The sequence below is a fragment of the Lynx rufus genome, unplaced genomic scaffold (assembly GCF_022079265.1).
Source record: "Lynx rufus isolate CCGP_SWC_20201006 ecotype Redwood Valley unplaced genomic scaffold, mLynRuf1.p SCAF_5, whole genome shotgun sequence".
In the NCBI taxonomy this organism is placed as follows: Eukaryota; Metazoa; Chordata; class Mammalia; order Carnivora; family Felidae; genus Lynx; species Lynx rufus.
In genome coordinates this window covers 150,091,297-150,118,681 of record NW_025814867.1, presented here as the reverse complement: position 1 = coordinate 150,118,681, position 27,385 = coordinate 150,091,297, and the positions used below count along the sequence as shown (strand labels likewise).

General features: G+C 38.3%; 1 protein-coding gene across 4 annotated transcripts in view; it reads right to left on the bottom strand.

Moving 5' to 3' along the window:
• MORC3 (MORC family CW-type zinc finger 3) overlaps positions 1-27,385 on the bottom strand; it is a 42,021-nt gene that overhangs the window by 11,760 nt on the left and 2,876 nt on the right. For all 4 annotated transcript variants that reach the window (XM_047098665.1, XM_047098666.1, XM_047098667.1 and 1 more), the window contains exons 2-14: positions 19,908-19,980; positions 18,326-18,458; positions 17,221-17,435; positions 16,492-16,639; positions 14,822-14,969; positions 12,371-12,499; positions 12,044-12,163; positions 9,359-9,456; positions 4,847-4,951; positions 2,733-2,855; positions 2,552-2,626; positions 1,488-1,533; positions 359-525 (exon numbers count right to left, since the gene is read on the bottom strand). In XM_047098665.1, the coding sequence (XP_046954621.1) occupies positions 359-525; positions 1,488-1,533; positions 2,552-2,626; positions 2,733-2,855; positions 4,847-4,951; positions 9,359-9,456; positions 12,044-12,163; positions 12,371-12,499; positions 14,822-14,969; positions 16,492-16,639; positions 17,221-17,435; positions 18,326-18,458; positions 19,908-19,980 (1,580 nt within the window). The remainder of the gene's footprint in view (positions 1-358; positions 526-1,487; positions 1,534-2,551; positions 2,627-2,732; positions 2,856-4,846; positions 4,952-9,358; positions 9,457-12,043; positions 12,164-12,370; positions 12,500-14,821; positions 14,970-16,491; positions 16,640-17,220; positions 17,436-18,325; positions 18,459-19,907; positions 19,981-27,385) is intronic.

The following is a 27,385-nucleotide window of genomic DNA, read 5'->3' as shown; positions in this document are numbered from 1 at the left end:
AGAACTTACAGGTCACACCTGACATTATAGTGTCATATACTATTAACTACTTCATGTTTTTCTTAAATACTGGTAATTCTAAAAGCAGGAACTTTCATACTATATAGAATTTGAAAGAGGTGAAAATTCAATCAAATCCACAACGAATACAACTGATATTTTAAAAATTATTGTAAATAGGTGGCATAAGTGGGGTGGGGGTTTTGTTTAGACAAAAAAGCAAATTAACTTATCCCTAAGACTTCTTACATGCACGGAACTACAGCTTCTCAGAAGGGCATTATTGCCACACAACGTCAAGTGAAGGCTCTGTTTAGTATTCATTCCCCAAATGGAAAAGCGCATTTTAGCCACTGACTTGTTGCTCTCGGGTTCCGACTGGGGTGAACCTCGATGGTTGTTTAGAAGTCTTGTTGTATATGTATTTGCCACTTCTGAAAGATGTCCTCTTGGAACACTTTCCTTCACGGGAGAAAAGCTCTGACTTGACACGGTGGGTGTCCGAAACAAGAGTTCAGCATTAATCTGTTGGAAGGAAAAAATGTGATCTTAAAAGGGCTTTTTTAACATGCCAAGCCCAAAACATGAGATATTATTTTCCCTTCTCCCCTTATCCCAGGAAACACTAAGAACCATCCTAACCATGTAAATTCTTTATGCCCCACCAGGGAACAACAAACAGGCCAATAAGCCAAATCCAGCCAAAGAATGGTTTTGCATTTTTAAAGGTGTGACAAAACAAAGAATACATAACAGAGACTGTATGTGGCCCACAAAGCCTAAAATACTTACTATCTGGCCTTTTACAGCAAGATTTGCTGACCTTGTACTAATATAGGACTTGTCAAGACACAAGTAGAAATTAAGTTTTCTAAGAGAAATAAACTGAAGATAAAGTCAAAGATACTGCCTTTAGAATAAGTAAGCCCACTATTCTTTTCGCCCAGTTCTGGTGTCACCTCCAAACCCTCATCCTTTACATAAGAAAATATTTCAATGCAATCAAAAGCAAACATACGATTCTGCAGCAGACCAAAGCCTCTTACACAAGAAGCACAGCGCCCTACCCACATACTCAGAAAACGCTCCTTAACCACCATTAAGCACGGAGAAAGAGATGGAAGGGCCAGGAAGAGTGGTCAACAAAGAGAAAGAAACACTGTAGCGCTCCAGGTTGGTACTAGAACATGGCTCCCCAGGGCTTCCTGGGAAGTTTCCCTGACTGCCTATGGAACAGTAAGATTCTTAACCACTTGCCTTTCCTCAGAAGATGCCCCACAAAATAACAAAACTGAACAGTTTGAATCAAGTCGTTGGGTTAGGAAGGAGGGGTGTAATAAAAGGAGTTATGTGAAATGAATGAATGAACAACCACTTCAATTTGTTGTGTAACAGCTTTAATAGCAAGCTTTCACACTCAATGTTTGCTAAACTAACCACTACCCAACATAGGACACAGCTATAAAACGGAAGGCTTAATTCATTACCCGAGGGATCATTTCTGGTTGTCGGATCCGGAATTTGTCCTTGTCTCTTAAAAAAAGAAAAAAAAAAGATGAAAATGTATGTAAATTTATTTATTATTTTTCAATTGCTTCCCATTGACATACTTGCCATTTCCCTGAGTCACTCAAATAGGTACACTGAACTTTGCTTCAATTCCATTATCATCAGTGGTAAGCCTTAAGCAGGAAATACTTTCCACCTCTTATCTCAGTAACGCCCTGATGTCTGCCCTCAAGTTCTCCATCCTGACCAGCATTATTCCGACCTTTGAGTGGGAACACCACAACTGGCTTCTAACTGGTTTCTTTACTCCCAATTCTGCTGCTGGATTTACCGTCAAAAACAGTGCACTCTATATCAAAACCTGGAAGTTCTGCATGAACTCAGCCCCTGCGTGTGGTACACTAGCCGGAAGTTCACCAGGGCTATCGTTCATTACCCAGCTTCTCCCTCCCACCTCTATTTTCCATCGTGTCCATTCACATATTTACTCTAGTTAAAGCCGAACGCATCACTGTTTCCTATACATTCTCATCCTACCCGTCCTTCAAGGCATATTATACAGATGTCCTCCTTGAATTTTCCTCATCTGGGTTTCCCTTCCCATCCCCAGCGAGAGGTCGTCTCTCCTTATGGGCTTCCCAACAGGACTGGATCGTGCCTTTTATGATACTTGTCAACTTCTCGTAATACGTACATGCCTCACCTTCCCTATTAAGGCTTAAGCTCATACTGGACAGTACTCTATGATTCATCTGTGTGTGGCCCCTAAAAGACAAACTATTCTGTATGCAAACTATCTTGTAGACAGGACAGCAATAAACAGCAGGTAAAAAAGAGTGGATATCCACACTATACTGTTAAAAAAAAACAAACCAAAAAAAGCACCCGATATTATGCATCCACAACAAAGTCTTTTTGGGGGTCATAGTCTTCTTCGGGTTGTACGAGCATGATCTTGGAGAAACATCAACTAATGCTGCAGACCCATCGCTGGTGCTAACCTGCGCATTATTTCCCTACCGTACGTTAGCTCAACACTCACTTCTTTTTGTAGGTTTTTTCATAAGTAGGATGCACCACATCTTCATCTTCGGGTTCTTCTGGAACATCACAATTTCTAGTCAGAAAAATCACATGGGAATAACACGTCACCAGCGCCTATTCATACATCTTGAACAGTACTTTCTGCCTTTCCAAAAAGGGTACTACCAACTATATGGTACCTGAACTGTGGGTCAGGGTTATTGGAGCAATACCATTTTTCTGGAAGTTGATCTATTCCATCTGGTAATTTTCGCCACTTTAGACAGGAATCACATTGAACCCATGTCTGATCAGGACGTTTCCTGTAACAAAACATAATATTAGCATGAAAATATGGATGCTAAGTATACTTCATTAGGTCTTCTACATCATTTCCACAGATAAATGCCTTGATTATTTAATTTGTCCCCGAAATGTCCATGACATAATTCTTGTCATACAGCAAATTAAAATTTTTAAGCCAACAATTTTTGTTACCTTCAAAAGATTAAAGCTAACAGGTCAATTTCAACAGACTGGGGCACCTGCATGGCTCAGTCAGTTGAGCGCTCAACTTTGGCACAGGTCATGACTTCATGGCTCGTGAGTTTGAGCCCTGCACCAGGCTCTCTGCTGTCAGCACACAGCCTGCTTTGGATCGCTCTGGATCCTTTGTCTCCCCCTCTCTCTTTGCCCCTCCTCCGCTAGCCAGCACACAAGGTGCACGCGCACACACATATATATACGCGCTCTCTCTCTTAAAAACAAACGATTAAAAAAAAGAGAGAGACTTAAATGTCCTACTTAAGAGCATACTATTCAATTTGTTCTCTGATAATAAAAACTCAAAATATTGCAAACACCTTGTTTTGAAATTTATATTAAGTTAGCAATTGCAAGGTCCTATCTAGTATATTAATTAGCACAACAAAACACTGAAGTACATAAAACAGACAAGCTGTTACTATAACTTAAGCAATTTTTAATAACTGTATTACATTTTTAGCCTCTACTATAGCATATCTCTGAATATCTACGTGCATATTCTTTTACTTTATAAAGTGCTTCATAATTTTATCATTTGAAAATTGCAATGATCCTATGAATAATGTAGGTATTCATTTAACATTTAACAATTATTTATTAACAATTCATTTAATCTATGAAGACTGGGGCACCTGGGTGGCTCAGTCTGGTTAAACATCTGACTCTTGATTTTGGCTCGGGTCGTGATCTCATGATTTATGGGTTCAAGCCCCAACTCAGACTCTGTGCTATCAGCAGGGAGCCTGCTTGGGATCCTCTCTCCTCTGCTCCTCTCCCACTTGTACTCTCTAATAAATAAACATCTAAAAAACAGTATTTTTTAAATAAAAAAAAATGAAGACTTCACCTTAATGCCAATAACCTTTTATTTTTATTTTAAGTATTCTTTACTTAAGTAATCTCTACACCCCACGTGGGGCTTGAACTCACAACCCCGAGACCAAGAGTTGCATACCCTTCTGACTGAGTCAGCCAGGTGCCCCTCTACCAACACTTTTTAAATCTAGTTTTTTAAAAATGCATTTATAGTTAGATAAACTTCAAATAATCTAGAAGTTTATAAAGTAAATACAAGTCTCTTATTTTAGGAACCTACCATTGTTCATTTTTTTAAACCCTGGCAGAATTTTCTATGCTTAAAAAACTAAAAAAAATAAAACGGGAAATTAATACACTGAATTGCATCTTTTTGTTCTTCATTACACATCTTGGTCATCTTTCCATCAGTACACAGCTATTAGTCATAAATAGAGCTGGTACTGTGTGCTACCAGCTTGTGTGGCATATTTTTAAGTCTTATAACTCTAGGAGATGAGTGTTACTAAAATGTTCCCATTTTACAAGTGAAAAAGTAAACTTGTAAGAGGCCAAGTAATATGTTCAATGTTGCATCATTATTTAAGCAGAATTACAATCGAAATTCAGGTCTGCTTTAGATTCATGATCCTATTACACAAGACGAAGGTTTTTCAAACAATGAGTACAACCCATTAGTGGATCATGAAATCAATATAGTGGGGCAAGACTTGCATTTTTAAAATAAGTATCAGCATGTAACATTTGGGTAAACACTATTTCATGCATCTTTTGCGTGCATGATGTATAAATGTATATATTCATTGGTTCATTTCATGGTGTGCTGACTGGAGCTGTAGAACTTACATCTGACTATGGGTTAGTCAAAAGTTTGTGAACACTGTACAATCACTATACCCTCCCCATATCACATCTTGATATTAGAATGGTTGACATTTTTTCATGTACGTACTGAATATCTTCAACTGGCAAATTTAGAGGATATTCTGAATTTTTCTTGACTTTCATTTCATTCCAGTAATCATTCAGCTTTTCTCCTAGTGCTGCTATTGTCAGCCTTAAGAAAGAAAATCATAAAATCAATTTAAGAAAACAAAAAAAAGATAAAGATTACATTTATGTCAAATACAGAGAAAGCACAAACAACCTAGTAATGATTGTGTGGACATTATGGGGGAGAAGGGATGATGACTCCCAAAGGTACAGTGAATAAAGAAGGCTCTTGTGGCAATTTTCTTTAAGGACATTAAGAAGTTCCTAGAGGGGCTCCTGGGTGGCTCAGTCGGTTAAGCGTCCGACTTCGGTTCAGGTCATGATCCCGCGGTTAGTGATTTTGAGCCCCACATCCGGCTCTGTGCTGACAGTTCAGAGCCAGGAGCCTGCTTTAAATTCTGTGTCTCCCTCTCTCGGCCCCTCTCCCGCTCACACTCTCTCTCTCTCAAAAATAAACAAACATTAAAAAAAAAAAAAAAAAGTTCCTAGAGCAGAGCCAGAGCCAGGACCATCTTTGAAGACACAAATAGTAATATTTTGTGTCCTCTGTTGGGAAAATCTGCTGCAGACCACTTAGTGGGAGAATCGCAGGCTCTGAATTCCAACCCCAACCAATACAAGCTTCAAGTCAGAATAAATGTAGGCAATCGTTACCAGCAAGTATACTTCAAAATAGCTTCTGTCCCACAATTAAGACTGTCCGTTCTTCCCCAGTAAGACGTTAATAAAAAGCAAATCAATGGGATCTACTGAGATAAAGAACGCTAAGGCCATCCTTAAGCAATCACCTGAGTTCAGCACCTACTCACTCACAAGGTACAGTCAGTGTAACATTCTAAATTTAAAATAAAGCTTTCAAACTTGATATTTGAAAATTCATATTCTACACTGGCAGGCTAAATCAGATATTTCTATACCCAACCATTATCTCTCACTAAATTTTCCTCCATGATCACATAACACATAAGCATTCAAATGAAAATGAATCTTGTCTCCCAGATATATCCCCTCCCTACATCTCATGTTTTCAATCCCTCTTCGTCCCTTTTTCTCATCACCTCTATTCCTTAGTCCAGAAGACCGCACCCATTTCTGCTGAGAATACACCGAGGAGTGGAGCTGCGGGGTCACAGGGGTGTGCATTGATGTTTGGCTCTACTTGATAATCTAACAGTTTTCAAAACTGATCAATTCTCATACCCACTAGCAATGACGAGAGTGCCAACTGCCCTACATGCTCTTACTCATTTTAAATAACTTTTCCATTTCTGCCCATTATGATCAATACTTTTTGCATCTTATTTTAAAAACCCGCTTACTACTGGTTCTGAAAATTTTCTTGTTTCCATTTTCTGTTTTTGTCTTTCTCATTTAGGTCTAAAGTCCATCTGGTATCAATTTATTGCTACATCTGAGGCAGGAGCTATATTATCCATACAAACTGCCAATTGACCCAGCATTTTTGGAAAGATGATCATTTTCCCACTACACTATGATGTAATGTTTGTCATAAATCAGGTCATCGAATGTATAAAAAGTGGGGGGTTATTTTGGGCTTCTCCATTTCACTAGACTGTTCATCCTTTCATTAATACCACACTTGGTGAATGGCAGCTTTGTAAGTGTTGGTATTTAATAGTATTAAGTTTTCTTGCTTTGTCGTTCTTTAATGATTGTCTTTAAGTATCTTGACTCTTCTGACTTTCCACATAAAGTTTAGAATAAGCCTATTAATATCAACAGCAACACATACTGGCATGGATTTTTTTTAAAAACTGGAATTATATTTAATTATTTTGGAGAAAAACTGACATTTTATAATATTCAGCCTTCCAACTCTTAAACTTGGTATATCTACTCATTGAGGGCTTTAATTTTACTCCACAATATTTCATAGTTTTCAATGTGTATATTGCATATTTTATTTATCCCAAAATCAAGTACTTGATTTTTTTGATACTTAGTAGGACTTCTTAAAAATTTCATGTTCTGGTTTTTAGTCATTGGTAAACAAATACACTCATTTCTGAATACTTCTTATCCAGCAACCCTAGACTACATAGTACTTAACTTGTTACTTTATTAATTCTAAATTTGTGGATCATTTTGGATTTTCTATATACTTAATACTGTCTTGTACAGGAAAGTTTTATTTCTTCCTTTCCAACCCTTGTAACTTTCACTTCTTTTTCTTCCCTTATTATTCAAGAATGGTGGATAGCAGATATCCTTGTCTCATCTTCACCCTTAAGGGTAAAGCTATCAATAATTCACCAGTAGGAATGATGCTTGGTGTTCTGTGTACATGCTCCTAATTGCTACTATGCCCTTCCATTAATCGTTTTGTAAGTGTCCCCTTTTTTTTTTCTAAATTACAAATTTGTGTTGTGATTTATCAAGTACTTTTTCTTAGCTATGAAAATAACCTCTGAGAGTTTTCTTTTCTCACATCAATGTGAACTGCATTGATTTTGGAATATTAAAACTACCCATGTCATCTTGGAATATACTCCAACTGGTTTTAATGTATTAATTTTTCTTTTTATATATATCACTGGATGGTATTTGCTATTATTTTAATTAAGATTTTTGTATCTTGATAATGAGAGGAATCAACATAAATTTCCCATCTTGTAATATATTCATGAGTTGACTAACAAAGTTATGTGCCCTCATAGTATGTTGTAAGTTTTCTAAAAATTGATTCAATTTCAAAGGAATGTACCCGATTCATCTAAGATGGTAATTGTTCATATTATTCTTCTGATGTTTTTGTGTCCATAGATCTGTAGTCATGTCCTCCTTTTCATTTCTGATAGTGATGATTGCTATTTTCTCTTTTCTTCCCTTTTATTGCCAGATGCTTATAGATTTTACTACTCTTATCAAAGAACAAACTTTGAGCTTTTTGATTTTTTCTGTTATGAACTTGTCTCTCAGCTTCAAATCCAGTCTTCTTTGCTCAGATTTCTGATTCTAAAACTTGATGGTATAAATATTTATCCTTCGGCAGCCTGAAAAATGTTAAACTGGATTAACAGGGCAATGAACTTGCTAGATGATGATAGCAGGACACATGTCCTTCATGTTCTGGTATGCGGTGTTATTGTTTGACTAGAGTCCAGTGGCCCCCCAGAGAGGCTCTAAGCTGTGTTCTCTAGCTATGCTCTGCCCCCAGCAGCCCACGACCTCCAGCAACAAAGACCAGTTCCAGTGTGCCCACATCCTTGGGCAAAGACAGGTCTCCTCTACAGAGCAGCTCCAGCACACCCACACCCTCTGGCAACAGTGGACCACATCTACAGACCAGCACTGGCCAGGCCTTCTATCAAGTTTCTTACCATGGCAGGTAGCTTGTTCCTGTGTTTGTCTGAATCTCTGCCGGGGGGGGGGGGGGGGTCCTGTCCTAGTTCCTTTATTGTCTATTCTTTTCTTTTAAAAACAATTTTTTTTTAATGTTTTTATTTATTTTTGAGACAGAGAGACAGAGCATGAGTGGGGAAGGGGCAGAGAGAAAGGGAGACACAGAATCTGAAGCAGGCTCCAGGCTCTGAGCTGTCAGCACAGAGCCCGACACAGGGCTCGAACTCACAGACTGTAAGATCGTGACCTGAGCTGAAGTCGGACGCTTAACCAACTGAGCCACCCAGGCGCCCCGTGTCTATTCTTTTCTAACCATGAGGTAATCGTCTTTCATATCTGCTAGTTCTGGATACCTGTTGTCCTCTTTTACCCCTTCTGGTAATCACCCTCTACTATCTTAGTTAATAATCCTTAGATTAAATTATCCTCATTAAAAAAAACAGGAGTAGGATCTGCCTCAGGAGTGAATTCTGAATGTGTATTGATTTTCTATATGTGTGTTTCCTAATTTCACTGATTTTGCTCTCACCTTTATTATTTTCTTCCTTCCACTTTCTGTTTTATTTCTGTTGTATTTATTTGAATAAAGGGCCTGTTGCATTATCTTTATCACAAATGTTCCTATGTTTACATTCTATTTCGTTATATATGCTCAATAGGAAAACTGTGCTTCCTAAAGTTATAAGTCACATTGATGGTCATATTCATCCTATGGCTTCTAACCACTCTTATTTCTGTCTAAGGCTCATAGGACAAAATTACCTTACAGTTCCCAACTAATAAGCACAAAGTGTCAGGACATTACATAATAAATGCTGACACCAAGAAAGCAAGCACACCCTCTATATTTTCCACAAAGCTCAGAAATACTTCATCAATAAAGATAGGAGAGAATGTATTCCTACTTGTGATGGAGTACAATATAATTCCTAGGATGGGAGAAGATGGTTAAATGTGTGTTCTATCCATGCCTCTCACCTACCAATTTCCTTAAAGTTCTATGCTATAAAAACATCCACAAGACAGAAAAAAAAATTTTCAGCTAAGGAAAAGTTATGACAGTATTTCTAAAACTGTAAAAAACCAGTAACTTAAATAGGTAACATACCTGTACTCATTAGTATAGTCAAAATCTTGTTTATTATGAGTTGGCTTTAGGAAATTACACTCTATAATTCCCACCACTCCAACACCCATGTTGTTTGCCTGAAAAAGAAAATAAAATCAGTGTTTTAAGCATAAGACATGATACTCAACATGATTACCCTTCCACAAGGATTTACAATTTGTACGAAACATTTTTCTACATTTTATGTCATGATTCTTAGAAAATTTCAATTGAAAAGTAGTGTCTCGTAGATAATTTTACTTTTCTAGAAGTTAATTCCCAAATATATTAGAGCCTTCCTCCAAAACACTTTCACTGTTGTCAAATATCCATTTAGACAAGTATTACCCCCAATTTTATCCAAGAGAAACAGACCACCTCTACTGGGATGTATTTCTTACATAGCAGAAACCACAACTAACTCCTTTCTATATCCACAAAGACTAGCAAAGACTCTAGCAATAATATGCCAAAAGTTTACTAGATAAAAATTAAAATCATTTATCCAAAGTTACACATCTAGTTGTTAATGGTGATGGAATAAAAACCTAGGTCAGTTGAAGTCAAGTTATTTTAAAAATGCTACTAGCTAAAATATTGAACTCAAAGTATATGAGTCACATATTCTGATTACCTACGTGTGATCAGCAAGTGTATTTTACTCACAATTGTAGCAGAGTCTACAAAAGGAAAAAGTGGAAGAATATATAACTTACGTAGTGAAAATGTTCATAAACAGAGCAACTATAGAAGAAACCATGCAAAACTAACCATAATCCCACTCTACCAAAACCATCAGTGGTTTGTCTCATTCGATCAGTAAACCACAATAGCCTTCAATGTGTGGGTCCTGTTTGCCTCCTTTCGAGCCTCATCTTCTTGCCTCTCTCCCATTATTCTCGCGACTTAACATCTGCCCCCCAGGCAGAGCAAAACTACTCCCTTACTGAGGTCATGTTCTCAGAAGCCTCTTTCCCTTCCTGGGCAGATATTTTTCTCTGCCTGGGAAACCCTTGCCAGACTTTCAACACAATAACATCAACTAAGACTCCATCACCATGCTCTCCAAAAAGCTTCTTCTGATGCTTCCGACTTGTACTACAGTCCCCTCACCAGAAAGAGCTCTGAGAGCATGCTCTGTACCTTATCATCTTTTTATTCTGATCATCTAGCATGGCAAATCCTATCAAATATCTGACACCTATTTAAAAACTGTTTATTGAGTTCAAAGAATGCAAATACTATAAGGCAAATCCATCACCTGGTAGAGAAAAATAAAAGTTGGCTGTAAAAGCCTATTTTTTACCAGGTCAAGCTTAACCAGAAATTATACACAATGCAAACACAATTGGGTTGGAAAAATGGGCTGTGTACCTTATTTTGGTCATTTCATCAATGATAAAAGAAAAAAATAATTAACATTCTGTCACAGATACACGGTTTCTTTTGAAAACCAAAGCACCTGAGAAATAAGGCTTATTACCAAAAATGAATTTCCAATTACCAGTGAAATTTAGTGACTTTAATTATAGAATACTTCTGTTGAAAATTACTAGTTGGATTATAAATGAAAATTGGTTTTTTAAATGTGATTGATACTGCATATCATGGTTGCCATATTTCTGTATTTATTTATTTTTTAATGTTTTATTTCTTTGAGAATGAGACAGCATGAGCTGGGGGAGGGGCAGGGAGAGAGAGAGAATTCCAAGCAGGCTCCAACACAGAGCCCAACAAGGGGCTCAATCCCATGAACCATGAGATCATGACCTGAACCAAAACCAAGAGTTGGATGCTTAACTGACTGAGCCTCCCAGGTGCCCCTCTACATTTATTTTTTGACTGAAATTAGTGGTTACCAAGAAGAGCCCAACCAAGTTTATTTACTTTTGCAAAAATGCTATATTCGGGACTTGTGTCGATGTAAAACATGTAACAGAGTTACAACCCTTACTACATGATATTGAAAATAAACCCACACTATTATACTGTGTAGAGCTCACATCATTCTACAAAGAATTTAGAATGAAATAAGATGAACAGAAAATGAAAACCATAGAACTGGAAAACAAAATATGCCTAGACATAAAACCTTTAACAAACTTGATTTTCAAAACTTATCACTCAATTCTTAACACATACACCCCCAAAAAACCTTTCTGTGAAAACATGTTTAAGGATGAACAAACAAGCATAGTGTGGGTAATGTTCATCAACCTAAACTGAATTCTGCAACAACGGAAGTGGTTTAGGAGGAAGGCCTGATATATTTAGGAATTAACTCCAGAGAAGTACTCACCTATATGATCCTGTTTTTCTGGCTATTGAGTCAGGACTAAATAAAACCAATTTCATCCCAGAAATAATCACGGATCCATATCCAGATGCAGTCAAAAGATCTGCATCCGGGCCTAAGATCCATACTCGTTTTAGGTCTGGGCAAGTTACCTAACTTATTGGCCCCAATCTCCTCAACTGTAAAACAGAGATAAAATATTCTGTCCCCCTCGTAAGATTATTTGGACCAAATGGGAAATACAAAAGTATTTTAAGTTCAAGTGCCATACCAACATCATTAAACACATTGACACTTAAAAGTTATTACACAAAGCATGTTATTTCACATTTGACCCAGTAACATGGTATTTTAACTTTATAAAAGATATTTTCAGATCTACAGCTTACCCTTAACTGACATCCAACTTTTTCATAAGCTTTGATGAGTCTATTTCTGTGATACATCATTATCCCATAATGGTCTTTATTTCTGCAGTTGAATCCAAATGTAATTCTCACTGTTTTAGTCTTAAATGTTAAGGAAAATTCTGAACATGCCACCTCACTTCCTTCAAATCATCCTTTCTAAGTCATTTTTTAATGAATCCCAAAGTGCATAAAAAAGGGCACAGTTGGAGAGGACTCCATATCAGAATAAAAGGAGAAAGGGGGAAGAGGAATACACTTTATTAATGTGTCTTTATATGGCGTCATAAAAAGGAAGATAAAGGATACTAAAAACTTGGGTCGATAAACATCACGTTCAATGTAGGCAAGACTCTTTGAAACCAGCTGTGTCTTCACCTTCTGTCCACGTAATATTATCTGCATTCTTGGCTTTAGATACAATATACTGCAGTAAGCCTGAAAAGACACACAATAATATCTGTCTTTTCCAAATAATTACCCACAAATGTGTTCAACTTTACTGATATATGTATTTAGGAAGAAAGCTATGACCTCGCTTTGATAAAGGACCCATGAACTCTTCAACAATACAGACTATAAAGCTGTTATTAGTTAACATTTGATTGCTCTTCTTTAAAAATGAAACTCAATATACTAAAGCCAGAGAAATGGTTTGCAGAAAACAATCTATTGACCTATACAAATGCCATATTAAATTGCAAATAAACTTTTCAAAAAGTTACAAAACGGCGCATGTGGTATGATCTCATTTTAATTTTTTTTTAATGCACAAATGTACAAAAAAAGGGACTATATTTTCTGACTCTTCTGTCAAATATATATATTGCTATACATTTTAATTTTTGTTAATGTTTATTTTTGAGAAAGAAAGAAAGCGAACAAGCACGGGGCAGAGAAAGGGAGACACAGAATCCAAAGTAGGCTGAGCTGTCAGCACCGAGCCTGACATGGGACTCAAACCCACCAACCGTGAGACCACGACCTGAGCCAAAGTCAGTTGCTTAACTGACTGAGCTACCAAGGCACCCCTATTGCTATTATATTTTATTTACTATTTTTTAAATTTTCTTTCTTAATGTTTATTTATTTTTGAGAGAGAGACAGAGAGCAAGTGAGCGCACAAGCAAGAGAGAGGCAGAGAAAGGGAGACACAGAACCCTAAGCAGGCTCCAGGCTCTGAGGTGTCAGCACAGAGCCCGACACAGGGCTCAAACCCACGAAGTGTGAGATCATGACCTGAGTGGAAGTCGGACACTCAACCAACTGAGACACCCAGGTGCCCTGATTGCTATTATATTTTAAAAGTAGCAATAAATTTTATTTAGGCAAAAATGACAAAAAATCTAATACAGACAAAAGGGTCTATTATATACTTCAAAAGGAAAATATCATAAATAATATACCAACACTTATGCTGAGTAAATAAGCTTAGTTTTTTTCAATTTTTTTCAAAATTGAGTTGTAACAATCAGCAGGAATCTAAATGTGTTTTCAATTTTTTTTTTTAAGTTAGTTTGTCTATCTATTTAATCTCTATACCCAATGTGGGGCTTGAACTCACGACCCTTGAGATCAAGAGTTGCATGCTCGTCCAACTGAACCAGCCAGGCACCCATTTTCAATTCTTTTTTTTTTTTTAAGAGAGAGAGAACTCGCAAGTGGGAGAGGGAAGAAAGGGAGAGGGAGAAGGAAAGGGAGAGGGAGAGGAAGAAAGAGAATCCCAAGCAGGCTCTGCGCCAACACAGGGCTTAGATCCCATGACCTTGAGATCATGACCTGAGCCACACCATCTACTCTGACTGCCTCTGGACCTGTTTCATAAGTGAGCAAGATTTTCATACTTCAATAATGTTTTGGGGTATATCAAGGAATACTTAAGTATCTTACATTGTAACTGTTAAGATCTCCAAATGTTACATGGTAAACCTGTAAATGTCAAATGTATCCTCAGCTTGGGGTTATGGAATAATCTCAGCACAAAAGGTAAAGGGAAAAGTCAGTATTATATGTCTTATCACAGTGAATAAAAAAAAAAATTCTTTTTATATCCTACTGTTATTTGATTATTAATTTCTTCAATCTTAAAAACATATTCATTTCTAGGTTTAATGTCAAAGGTATTTATCACAAAACTGTATTAATACATAGGATCTATAGTCTATAAATACAGGATACATTATATATATATATATATATATAAAATATATATATATTAAAAAACAATTGGTATTTTTGATTGAATCAATCACTATGGCTATCATAGGACATACTGATTCTAGGATTCCTAATTCAAATAATGTAACCACACAGTGAAAGAACTACAAGTGCTATTAGACCTAATGACTTTGCAGTTAAAAAATCATTTTCTGGGGCACCTGGGTGGCGCAGTCGGTTAAGCGTCCGACTTCAGCCAGGTCACGATCTCGCGGTCCGTGAGTTCGAGCCCCGCGTCAGGCTCCGGGCTGATGGCTCGGAGCCTGGAGCCTGTTTCCGATTCTGTGTCTCCCTCTCTCTCTGCCCCTCCCCCGTTCATGCTCTGTCTCTCTCTGTCCCAAAAATAAATAAACGTTGAAAAAAAAGAATTAAAAAAAAAAAAAAAACCATTTTCTGAGCCAAATACAACCACCAATGCGCTCATGAAAAGTTAAATAAATTGGTTCTGAGATACTTTCACTGACAGCATTTATAACATAAGCAGAAAATGTAATTTCCGTCATTTGCTGATTTTCCCATGTCCAGAAAGAGTTGAATACAAACCCTCAGGGAATAGTCACTCTCAGGGGCAATTTGGTCCATCCTTTCTTGTTTCTTGTACCCCTTCTTCCCTGTTGTCTCATCCAAATCTTCAGGAATTCTGATGTCATATTTATCCTTATCAAAATCAAACTCTGTTGCACTTTTGTAGCTATAAAAACAATTTTTTGAAGGAGGTAAATTTTACCTTCACGGCAAGATAAGCAAATACACTGCTAACAAAACAAAACACCTACTCACGGTAGATGTCCTGGTTGGGGGGTGGGGGGGGAGGGAGACAAAAGCAAGGGAAAAATGAAAGAACAGGAATCCAGAAAGAGGCAAAAAACTGTATTCACCCTCACACTGCTGGTGGGAATGTCAAATGGTAGAGCCACTCCAAAAACATTCTGGCAGTTTCTTAAAAAACTAAACAGGCAACTACCATATGAGCCAGCAATTACACTCCTGAGCATTTACCTTGGAAAAAGGAAGATTACATTCCATGAAAACCTGTGCATAAATGTTTACAGCTGTATTTGTAATAACCCAAAATGGTAAAAATCCAGATGTGCTCTAACTAGTGAATGGTTAAACACAGTGCTCCACGTATACAGTACAACACTACTCAGCAAGGAAAAGGGAGCAAATTACTGACACACACAAGAACCCAGATGCATCTCCAGAGAAATATGATGAATGAAAAAAGCCAATCCCAAAAGGTTTCACACTGTAGGATTCTATTCATATGACATTCTCAAAATGACAAAGTTACAGAAATGGAAGACGTGTTAGAGGTTGTCAGGGATGAAGGAGGGAGTGGGTGTGAATACAAAAGGCCAACATGAGAGATCACTGTGGTGATGAAAATGTCCCGTATCTTGACTCTACCAATGTCATTATCAACACTACTGCACTACAGTTTTGCAAGATGCTGCCACTGGGGGAAACTGGATGAAGGGTACACGAGGCCCATTATTTATGCACAGGAATGTACAAGTATCTCAAAATAAAAAGTGTAAATAAAAAAAAAGAGGGGAGTAAGGATGGGAGGGGCATGAAAGAAAAAGCAAGAAAAAGGGGAATAAGGGAGATCAGAAAAGATTTAAAGTGAAAGTATTTTAGGCTTACCACTCAATTTGTGCTTTATTCATATCATTCTACGTGTCTAGGTATCAACATTAACACATTCATCCAAAGTTTTAAAAAAATCTTATTTGCAAATGATTTTATCCTCACAAGGATACAAAACCTTAACAATCCAGAGGCCTCATCCACATTACTTTTGTCACCAGATGTTAAGTCATGCTTAGCTTTAAGTCACGGACAAAGACTTCTCTACCTAACTTACGCAGGTCGGGGCTCGTCAGGTGAGATATGATCTTCCCATTTCTTTTGTTTGTTTCTTTTTGAGGAGAGGGACAGAATAACAGAAAGTGAGAATTGGCCTCTCTGGATACTGAATATGCAGGGCTAGGAAATTTAGTTTTAATAATATGAAATTACCTCGAGTTGAAGCCAAAGTGGCCTCAATAAAACACCCATGGAAAAGACAAATCATGACCTATGCCAAAAAATGAGTACCTTCCCAAGTATTTCTATTCTGTACGACCACGGATCAATAGAACACAACTATTTTTGCACAAACAGTTAACCTCCCACACACGTAATCACTGGTTCAGGTCGATATTTACCTTCTAAGGTTCCAAATGATGATCCTTGTCCCCTTCTTACCCATAATAGCATCAAGTTCTGCCAGTAATTTCTGTTCCGTAGAAAACAGAGAATGTTCCAGAATTGCTGCAAGGCTTGCTTTGGATTCTGCTAAATTTATCATCTGTCGTATATCCTAAGTTAAAGACTTAGAACAACAACATATTTTTCACAATTGACGTATGCGAACTCAAATTTCGGTAACAACAACAAAAAAAAACTATTTCCTAAATTAATATCTAAGTTTTGAAACTACAGTCTGATTTCAGATGAACACCAAGAAAGATGAAGTAGAAGCAAGTTTATTATGATTCCTAATATCATAGTTCCTAATATATGAATGTGTTTTATAAAGACATAGAGGACATTTTCCTAAAGATATCTTGCTTCTCACGGTCATTAGGGGAAATTCCAAGGCAGACCACACATCTTATTAGACATGATACAACTGAAATACAGAGGAGAGCTACAGGAAGCTGCACACAGAACACAGCCACCTTGCGTTAGGGGTTTCTAAGGCACAATTCCAACGGAAGAGAGAAAGGGACAAAGGGCTGCCTCAGATGTTAAGAGGCAATGGACTGGAACAAGAGCTACAATGCACACTGTGATTGAAAAATGAGAATCGAGAGGAGGGCAAAAGGAGGGAATGGTTCACAATATTTCTTCAGAGTTTCTCCACAGTTTCTATTTCAAAATTAAAAGGATATGGTGTTTGTTGAATGCCACAATTGGGACAACAACATGTTCTGCTTTTATGACTTCCAAGTAGGTCTGAGACAAGAAGCCCACACTCATGCTTTCTCCGTTTTTGGTAAATACAATTGCATCTTTACCCAAACGCATAGAACCTGACTTGAAGCCATTCCCATACAAGCCAACTGGGACGTGACCATTCATGGTGACTTTGTCACTGAAGCCAAAGCTAAAAAGAAAACAAAAAGGATTTTTAAAATAAGTACGTATAATCTTCATTTTCTTAATTCAAAACCTGTAACATCAAGTAAAAAACCTGGGTGTAAATGTTAGACTCAGCCTTTCTAGTTGCATTTTGAGGTGTTTCCCCATCTTTGAAAAGAAGAAAACTAAACCCACGCTGCAGGGCATAAGGGTGACACATGCTGAACCAGGAGGAGCTCCTTGCCTGGCACACCCTGTCCCAACGGCTGAATTCTCAGGTGGGCTCCTGGGACCCTTGAGATTTCACCCCACGGTATTTTAGATATGTCTAAATGTGAACGATTTTCTGAATCTGAGCAAGCCCACTGTGGTATGATTACTAATGGCGCCAAGTGGAGTTTCTGGCAACGCAACATGTATTTGAGAGACAGCGGAAAGGGCTTGGCTGCCACAATTCTCTACTCTATACCTGGACTACGTACCTCAGTTTCCCTTTCAGGCACATTTGGCTGCATACTGACATCCTATTCTACGACCCTAGAGCCCAAGGCTTTATGACTATTTTATCTTGCTTCCTTACACTCTGAATCCCTTTAAAATTACTCCCCACCAAAAGTGGCATTTTACTGGCAATACTGGCTAAAACTAATTAACGCTAGACTGTAAATAACTGCCATCAGTGTTACCACTCTAAAGGAATGGTGGAACTTTAGGTAAGTCAGACGTGGTGGGGGAGGGGGAGGATGGTAGGGCTTGTCTAATAATCAGCAGAAGATGATGGGAAGACTTGAGAGCACACAGGGCACTGTGGGTACCACATGTGTTTAAAAAACAAAAACTACAGGCGATTAAGTATGACACCGGAAACCCCTGGGTAAAAGCAAGGTTTTCAAGAAATGTGACATTCTGACATACCTTAGCATTTTGTGTAATTTATCTGAAGTCATACCATTCCCATTATCAGTGAATGTCAAGCATATATGGTCATTTATCACCGTTTTGTCAATCCATATCTGTTTAGCGTTCACATCGGGATCGTAAGCATTGTCTGAGAAACAAAAGTTTTGAGAAACTCTAACTTTGCATTTTGAAAGAACAATCAGTTCAGTAAAAGCCTTTAACAGGCAATCTATTTTTCAAAATTTTTAAAAACCGCAATGCTTAGGGAACTCCTAAGACTTGAAAACACGACCCTAAACCGTACCTTGTTGTACGTGATTCATTCACCGATCAATACAGAGTTAACTCTCTCCAAAGCCCTCCATTTGTTACACAGAGAACAAAGATTGGTACCGACTGTACTGAAAAAGTACAAACGAGAAGAATCACCGCGCCAAATCGATGATCAAGACAGGGAGGTCTTCTTCTGTCCCAAGAACCAGCCCGGCTATCGAGTGAGAAACTGAGAGCTGAGTAGCACTACACGTTGAGGCGGAGGGAATGCCACAAGTTACTGAATAAATTAGAAAGCAGTGATGTTTTCTGGTAAACTGGACACACAGATGAAGGTTTACCTTCTACACCGTTGTTCAAATTGTGGCCCTCTCATTCTAACCAAAGTTTCTGGTGGCTTTTATATTTCTATGATCTCTGTACAGATCCTCACTTAACACTCTTGTTTAGCAAACACTCTTGTTTGTCTCAGAATAGGGAAGGAGGAAGGAATATGAAAGAAAGAAAGAAAGAAAGAAAGAAAGAAAGAAAGAAAGAAAGAAAGAAAGAAAGAAAGAAGAAAAAGAAAGAAAGAAAAAGAAAAGGAAAGAAAGGTGAAAAAAAAAATGTCAACAGAAGCAGTAATAACATCAGCTTTCAAACTAAGTTCCACCGGAATATCCCTGACTAAAATTACTTTCTGAGGTATTTTGAAATCTTTAGGACTAAACACAAATAATGGTTCTCAAACTATCCTTCCATAAGGGAGCCTACAATTAAAATAAAATAATCTTTTTAATCAGCCACTTCAGGAAAAACACTCTCCTGCATGAATCTTCCAGAGGAAAAAATCATGACCCATCATGCAAATGTGATCCCAGTCGTGCCTCTTTTCTCCTGCTCATTAAAACACTATTAAAATACAATTCTATACCCAATCATTCTATTGGAGGAAACAATAAATTATCACAAATCAAATGTAACATTAATCCCCCTACTTGCTAACATCAGAAAAATCCATTGTTACACATACTTCCAACGATTAAAAACCACAATTCCCATTTTTGCAATAGATCAATTTCTTTTATAATCATAATTATACTACTTTCAACATGTTTTATGCATTTGGCAAAATATTTTAATACTAATACAGGGAAAGTTGAGGAACAATTAATTTGACATCGATCTGAATAGCTGTTATACTAGATAACCTTTACCAATGGTTATCATTCAAGATCCATCTGTTTTATTAAACAGCACATTTGCATATTATTTTGCAATGAAAAGCTTTTTAAAACTTCACTTACAAGCAACAGATTATACATGAAATGTCAATTTTACATACCTATTAATTCAGCAACTGCACTGAATGGCCAAGTGTGACTAGTAGAATTTGTATGTAAAAACTTCGGGCAAAGCTGAAACAAACCAATGATTCATGTAAATTAATTCAAGTCTTACTTTTGAGACAGAAACCAATATAATTTTCTGTCCCTGTATTAAACAATTCTGGGACCAAATAAAACTTATAGCTGCTTGCTTCAGGATATACGTGAAGATGTAACCGAGAAATAAGATTCTTGGAAGGCTGTGTGAAACTACTGAATAGTTCACTCATCAAGACTTGCCTCAAAACTCTTGCCTCCTCGGGTCCACCATTCCAAAGCTATGATATCATAAACTGCCCAATCAGAAAGTTACCCCCTTACAAGACTTACCTCAAAATTACTGTGAAAACACAACTAAGATCTTGCCAATGGGGTGTTTTCTCCTGAGTGCGTTAGGCTTAATAAACTTAACTTCACAGGGGCACCTGGGTGGCTCAGTCGGTTAAGTGTCTGACTTCGGCTCAGGTCATGATCCCACGGTTCGTGGGTTCGAGCCCTGCATCCAGCTCTGCGCTGAACGCTTGCTCAGAGCCTGGAGCCTGCTTTGGATTCTGTGTTTCCTTCTCTCTCTGCCCCTACCTCACTTGTGCTCTGTCTCACTCTGTCTCTCAAAAATAAATAAATGTAATAAAAAAATTTTTTAAAATAAACTTCACATATTAATCAACAGGCTTTTCTAGTGGTCTTTTGGAAAATCAATATTTGATACCTTATTATTTACTCCAAGTTCATTACAGTTAAAACTGCAGGAGTGGAGTAATATACATTTATCAACCATTTTTACAGAATGTCAAAAGAAGTTCAAGTGAAACAAACGTTACTGATTTCCAAGGATTTTAGGTCTGATTTTATTCACAGTAATACAGTATAGAAGACTACACCAATCAACCTCATGCTACAGAGGATTCTCCAAAATTCCTTAGAAAGACAGATATCAAATGTATAAAAATGTACAAGCGGCTTTGAAAGGCCGAGGCTGGAAAATTTCAATATGCAGACAATTTCCACGCAATGGGTATTTTATGTTCCTTTTAAACAGATCAGCTCACATTTAAAGGAAAAAAAGAGAGTGGACACTTTAAGATGAAGAGCTCTGGAAATGGGATGAGATTACACATCAAACCAGCTGTGTTTGCAGTGTTCAGCTGCCGCCACAAGGTGTCAGAAAGAGGTCGACTTTTCCTCTATCTGCACTAGACTTTAAACAATCCCCAAGCATTCATTCACCATCAGCCTGAAGTACACACGTGAGAAATGAAATTCTGTAGAAGAGCAGTCTTCAGACGGGAGCAGGGCACACATTCATGTAATGTGGAATGCAAGTAACTCAGACTTTCTACAGCATACATTACAACGAGTTTTTAATAAAAATCAATTTCCAGATCTTCACCCTGCACAAGAGACCTTTTCTCAAATTAATCTACCTGAGGACCGTGCCAGGACCAGCCATCAGGAGGCTCTTCACATCCCAGCCCCTCCCCCTGAGCAATTACCAGGCTACCAGTTACAGAAGAATGGTACGGTCCCCACCTGTTCTAATTTTATAAAGGGGCAGGGCTTTAGAGTGTGAAACCACTACCAAAGGAGAGGATTAATTAACCACCAAAATCCCTTAGAGCATTTATCTTTGCTCTATTTTATACATTCTGTTAGACGTGAAGTCTGGAGTTAGAAATGCTACATTTTGAATTTTAGATGTATGAACAGAATGTGATAGTGGTAATGTCAATTTTCATGTAATGTCTTCAGCCTACACATCAGTTCCAAACTGACACAGCACACATCGTTCTTGAGCAAGAATCCCAGGAGAGCAAAGCAAAGGCGGCATTATTTCAGTAAGAAATAATGAATAGCAAACAGTGGCTTTCTGGATCTCTAAACATAAGCAATTATTTTCAGCTATTCTTTAAAAAATTTTTTTTAATGTTTATTTATTTATTTTAAGAGAGAGGGAGAGAGACAGCAAATATGCAGGTGGGGGAAGGGAAGGAGAGATAGGGAGAGAGAGAATCCCAAGCAGGCTCTGCACTGTCAGCACACAGCCCAACGCGAAGCTCAAACTATGATACGGTGACCTGAGCCGAAATGTAGAGTCAGATGCGTAACCAACTGAGCCAGCCAGGCGCCCCTCACCTATTCTTAATTCTCAACTCTATGTTGAGAACATGTCATTAGCTAGGAGGGGGGGAAAAACACCCTGGGGCAGCCAAAGCAGTAATAGATAGACGCGCGCACACACACACACACACACACACACACACACACACACACACGCTCACGCACACGCGCGCTGACACGTAGAACAGAGTATGCTTAACTAGGTGTGTGATCTTGGGCAAGAAGCTTAACCTCTGTGCCTCAAGTTCTGTCATCTATAATAATGAGGATGACAATCATATCAGCTTACCAGGCTGTTAAGAATATTAAGTAACTTAATATTTGTAAAACGCTCAGGAGACCAACAGAAACATAGTAAGCACTGTGTGAGTTCTTTAAAAAAAAGTTAAGTGTTCCTTAACGACACAACTGAGCTCATATAAAAATAAAAATGAGGAAAATCATTAATGGCCTCAAGTAAGGAAGGAATTAAAAATAAGATTTGATAATGAGGATGCAATGAGTGACTGGAATACAAAGGTTTTGGTTTTAATTGTGACTCAGAGATAGATTTGGAAGTAAATGCCCCTCTCCCCACTCCTCTTCCCCTCCATTAGCAGAAGAGGGGTGCGAATCTGCTTAATGGGAAGCTTGTCTGTTTAGATCTGGATGCTTAAAAAAAAAAAAAGTGTAACACGAAGTTCTGTAAAAAGAGGCATGCCTTTGCTTGGGTTAAGTGTTTCAATTTATATAACCTACAGAACCACTATGGAGACACAGCCTCAATCTGACAGCACACGATTCCCTACGTCATTATTTAGGGGAATATTTTGAGTACACAATCTAAAATAACATTTAAGGGAACAATCCACCAGGAGAAAATGTTAGCAGGCAAGATATGCTAGTACTAGACATCACCCCCACCCCCAAACAGTAGGAAACACGCACAAAAAACCAAGATGCTCTGAAGACCACACAGATTTTTTAAAGAATCAATATAACTTTTAGAATCAGGGAGCCTGGGTGGCTCAGTCCTTAAGTGTCAGTCTTTGGCACAAGTCATAATCTCGCGTTTTGGGAGTTCAAGCCCCTCGTCGGGCTCTGTGCTGACAGCTCGGAGCCTAGAGCCTGCTTCGGATTCTGTCTCCCTGTCTCTCTGCCCTACCCCCACTCGCACTCTGTCTCTCTCTCAAAAATAAATAAACGTTAAAAAAAATTAGCATCGGGGCGCCTGGGTGGCGCAGTCGGTTAAGTGTCCGACTTCAGCCAGGTCACGATCTCGCGGTCCATGAGTTCGAGCCCCACGTCAGGCTCTGGGCTGATGGCTCGGAGCCTGGAGCCTGTTTCCGATTCTGTGTCTCCCTCTCTCTCTGCCCCTCCCCCGTTCATGCTCTGTCTCTCTCTGTCCCAAAAAAAAATAAATAAAAAACGTTGAAAAAAAAAAATTAGCATCAACAAATAGTCACAAATTTAAAAAATCAGTTAAATATATAAAACTTTTTGGAAGCCTGAACACATAGAGTGTTCACTTAGGCTCCCAACTGAAATTGCTCTGTAATGAAGGGAGGAAAAAAGGGAATAAACCCAGAAGAACAAAAACAATCAGAGAAATGATGGATAATAGTACATAGAATAGTCCGTGGTTTGGATAACGACAACTGATTTAATAGCCTGTAAAGAGCAAAGTCTGAAACCTATAGGAGAGGGGAAACAAAACAAGAAGCAGACCAGGAAGGAACCTTGGCAGAACTCCAGAAAGCCTCAGGAATTAGACTTTTGTGGCTCTGAAGTCAAAGGTACCAGAGGCTGTATGAAAACAAGACAGGTTTGGGGCGCCTGGGTGGCTCAGTCAGTTAACCGTCTGACTTTGGCTCAAGTCATGATCTCACGGTTCGTGGGTTGGAGCCCAATTGTGGGCTGGCTCTGTGCTGACAGTGCGGAGCCTGCTTGGGATTCTCTCTCTCTGCCCCTCCCCTGCTTGTGCACGGCCTCTCTCTCTCTCTCAAACAAACATAGAAGAAAAAGAAAGAGATGGAGAATAAGAAACAGTAAAGACTCCCCTCACTCCCCACCCCCGTTCCTTCTTTCATCCTGCAACTACTCTAAGCAACCCAGCAGAAAGCGGGCAGTCTGTTTTCTGGAGCAAGTGATGATGGCAGCTCAGAGACAACGAACATAGGTGGGTTAAAGGCAAGTCAGCAGACAGCCCAGAAAAAAAATCCTCACATATATGGCCAAATGGTCTTCCACAAGCGTGTAAAGACCACTCAATGGGGAAGGGACAGTCTTTTCAATAAACAGTGCTGGGAAAGCTAGATATCTACACACAAAAGAATCAAGTTGCACGTTACCTCACATCATACGGGGGGGGGGAATTAAAATGGATCAAAGATCTAACATAAAGAGTTAAAACTATAAAATTCTTAGAAGAAAGCACAGGGGAAGAGTTTCAGGACACTGGATTTGGATCTTGGATAGGACACCAAAAGCACAGGAAACAAAAAAATCAATTGTACTGTATCAGAATTTAAAACTTCTGCACATTAAAGGATACAACCAACAAAATGAAAAATCTATGGAATGGGAAAAAATCTGCAAGTATGTGGTACAAGGTTAACATCCAGAACACATAAAGAACTCCTACACAAATCAACACCAAAAGGACTAAAATCCTAAATAGTTGACAAAGGACCTGGATATTTCTCCATGGATGGTACACAAATGGCCACTAAATACAAGAAAAGATGCTCAACATCACTAATCATTAGGGAAATACAAATCAAAAGCACCGTGAGATACCACCTCACACTCATTAGGACGGTATTATAAAAAATTTTTTTTAATGTTTATTTATTTTTGAGAGAGACAGAGAGAGAGAGAGAGAGAGAGACAGAGCATGAGCAGGGAAAGGACAGAGAGAGAGGGAGACAGAGAGAGAATGCAAAGCAAGCTCCAGGCTCTGAGCGGTCAGCACAGATGCACTAGATGCAAAATTCCTCTCTAGAAAATAGAATAATTTCTAAAAGCTCCATTTGGTTCTTTTACAAGTTGTGCATGGGGCTCGACCTCATGCACCGTGAGATCATGACCTGAGCCGAAGTTGGACACTCAACTGACTGAGCCACCCAGGTGCCCCAGGATCGTATTATAAAAGTAAACATAGAATTGTCATGATCCAGCAATTCCACCGCTGGGTATATACTGAAAATAAATGAAAGCAGGATCTTGAAGAGATTATTTGTACACCCGTGTTTATAGCAGCATTATTCACAACAGCCAAAAGGTGGAAGCAACATAAATATCCATCAACGAATGGATAAACAAAATGTGGTATATTCATACAAGGGAATATTTTTCAGCCTCAAAAAGATACCTTGACACATGCTACAGCTAACCACCTTGAGGACATTATGCTAAGTGAAATAAACCAGTCACAAAAAGGCAAATAATTCATGACTATACTTATATGAGATACCTACAGGAGTCAAATTCACAGATAGTAGAATGGTGGTTGCTAGGGGCTATGGGAAGGGAAACGGAGAATTATTTTTTAATGGGTACAGAGTTTAAGTTTTGCAAGATAAAAAGAGTTCTGGAGACTGTACAACAAAGTGAATGTATCTGAAGATTTTTTTTTAAATGTTTATTTTTGAGAGAGAGACAGAGAGAGAGAGAGCGAGCGCATACGCACCTGCACATGCATGTGGTGGGGAGGGGCAGAGAGAAAGGGAGACTGAGGATCCAAAGCGGGCTCTGCGCTGACAGCAGAAAGCCCGATGCGGGGCTGGAACTGACGAGCCCTGAGATCATGATCTGAGCCGAAGTCGGACGCTGAACCGACTGAGCCACCCAGGTGCCCCACGATGTGAATGTATGTAACACTACTAACTTGTACACTTAAAAATGATTAGGATGGCAAATTTTATGTGAAGTGTATTTTGCCACAATAATAAACAAAGAGATAAATACCAAGTCAGCACACTGAACAATGTGACACGCCTCCTTTCCCTAGCTGAGCTTTCAGATGAGCTACCAACCAGAATTATATATGCCATGGCAAGAGACTAGATGCAAAATTCCTCTCTAGAAAACAGAATAATGTCTAAAAGCTCCATTTGGTTCTTTGACAAGTTGTGTCAAGCCCTTCTGGATAGCATCTTATTTTTGTTGTTCCCACTTTTTAAAAACTTTTAATAATGTTTATTTTATATTTTGTCAAGCTTTTATTTAAATTCCAGTTAACGTACAGCATTAATATAAGTTTCAGATGCGCAATATAGTTGATTCAACACTTCCAGAGAACGCCTAGTGCTCATCACAAATGTTTAAGTTATTTTTAACAAACTTATGTTCTAACACTTCCACTCTTTATGGTCTTACAAATACTGACATAGGGTGCCCCCAACAAAATATAACCGATTCCTTCCTGCCTGGTCACCCAACACTGAAGCCCACCAAAGGGGCTCTACTCATGTACAAACATCTTCCAGTCAGCTTTTAGTGTCTCACTTGGAAATGTAAGCAGGTTAACCACCTCCGGACATTTGAGAATGTGTAAAATTAGAAATCAAAAACACGCAGAAAAAGGAACAAGGTAGTGGCAATGCAGTGAGCAAAACAAAACAAAAACTTCACAAAAATACTATGATCAATATGCCCAGCAACAGCAAATACTTTGTCCAGGGAGACTTTAAAAAGACATTCAGAGAGTAAGATAGTGTTTATAATAATTAAACACATGGTAAGAGAAAGGTAAAAGAACAAATGGAGAAAATCTCACAGAAAAGAAAGAAAAAACAGTGAGAAGGAAAACAAGAGACAACAGAGAACAGAAAACCAGAGGGATGAAATTTGTCAAATAAATGAGAACACTTTCCTGATTATGAAGGACTTGAGTTTCTAGCCTGAGTGCCCAATACAATGCACAGAACTCTATCACAATAAAGCATGCCTTTAAAATTCTAAGAGAATCATTTGTAACTTAGAATTACAAACCCAGCTAAATGATATGTAAAGAGAAAGCAATGTATTTCCAAGAAATGACATAAAATTTCTTCTCGTGTACTCTGCTTTCAAGAAGGTATACCTGTTTTTGGAAGGATGGATGGGCTCCGCCACTACCAGGAACAAAAATAGCAAGTATTTACAGAGTACTTACTATATGCACAGGCCTTTTATACGTATTTACTCCTTTACTGTTTAAAACCACCCTTTGAAGTGGATAAATTATGCCCATCCTTCAGACTGGAAACTCAGGCATAGAGAGTAAGTAACTTGCCAAGGTTACACATCCAGGTGTCAGGATTTGAACCCAGGCAAGTGGGCTCCAGGGCCCATG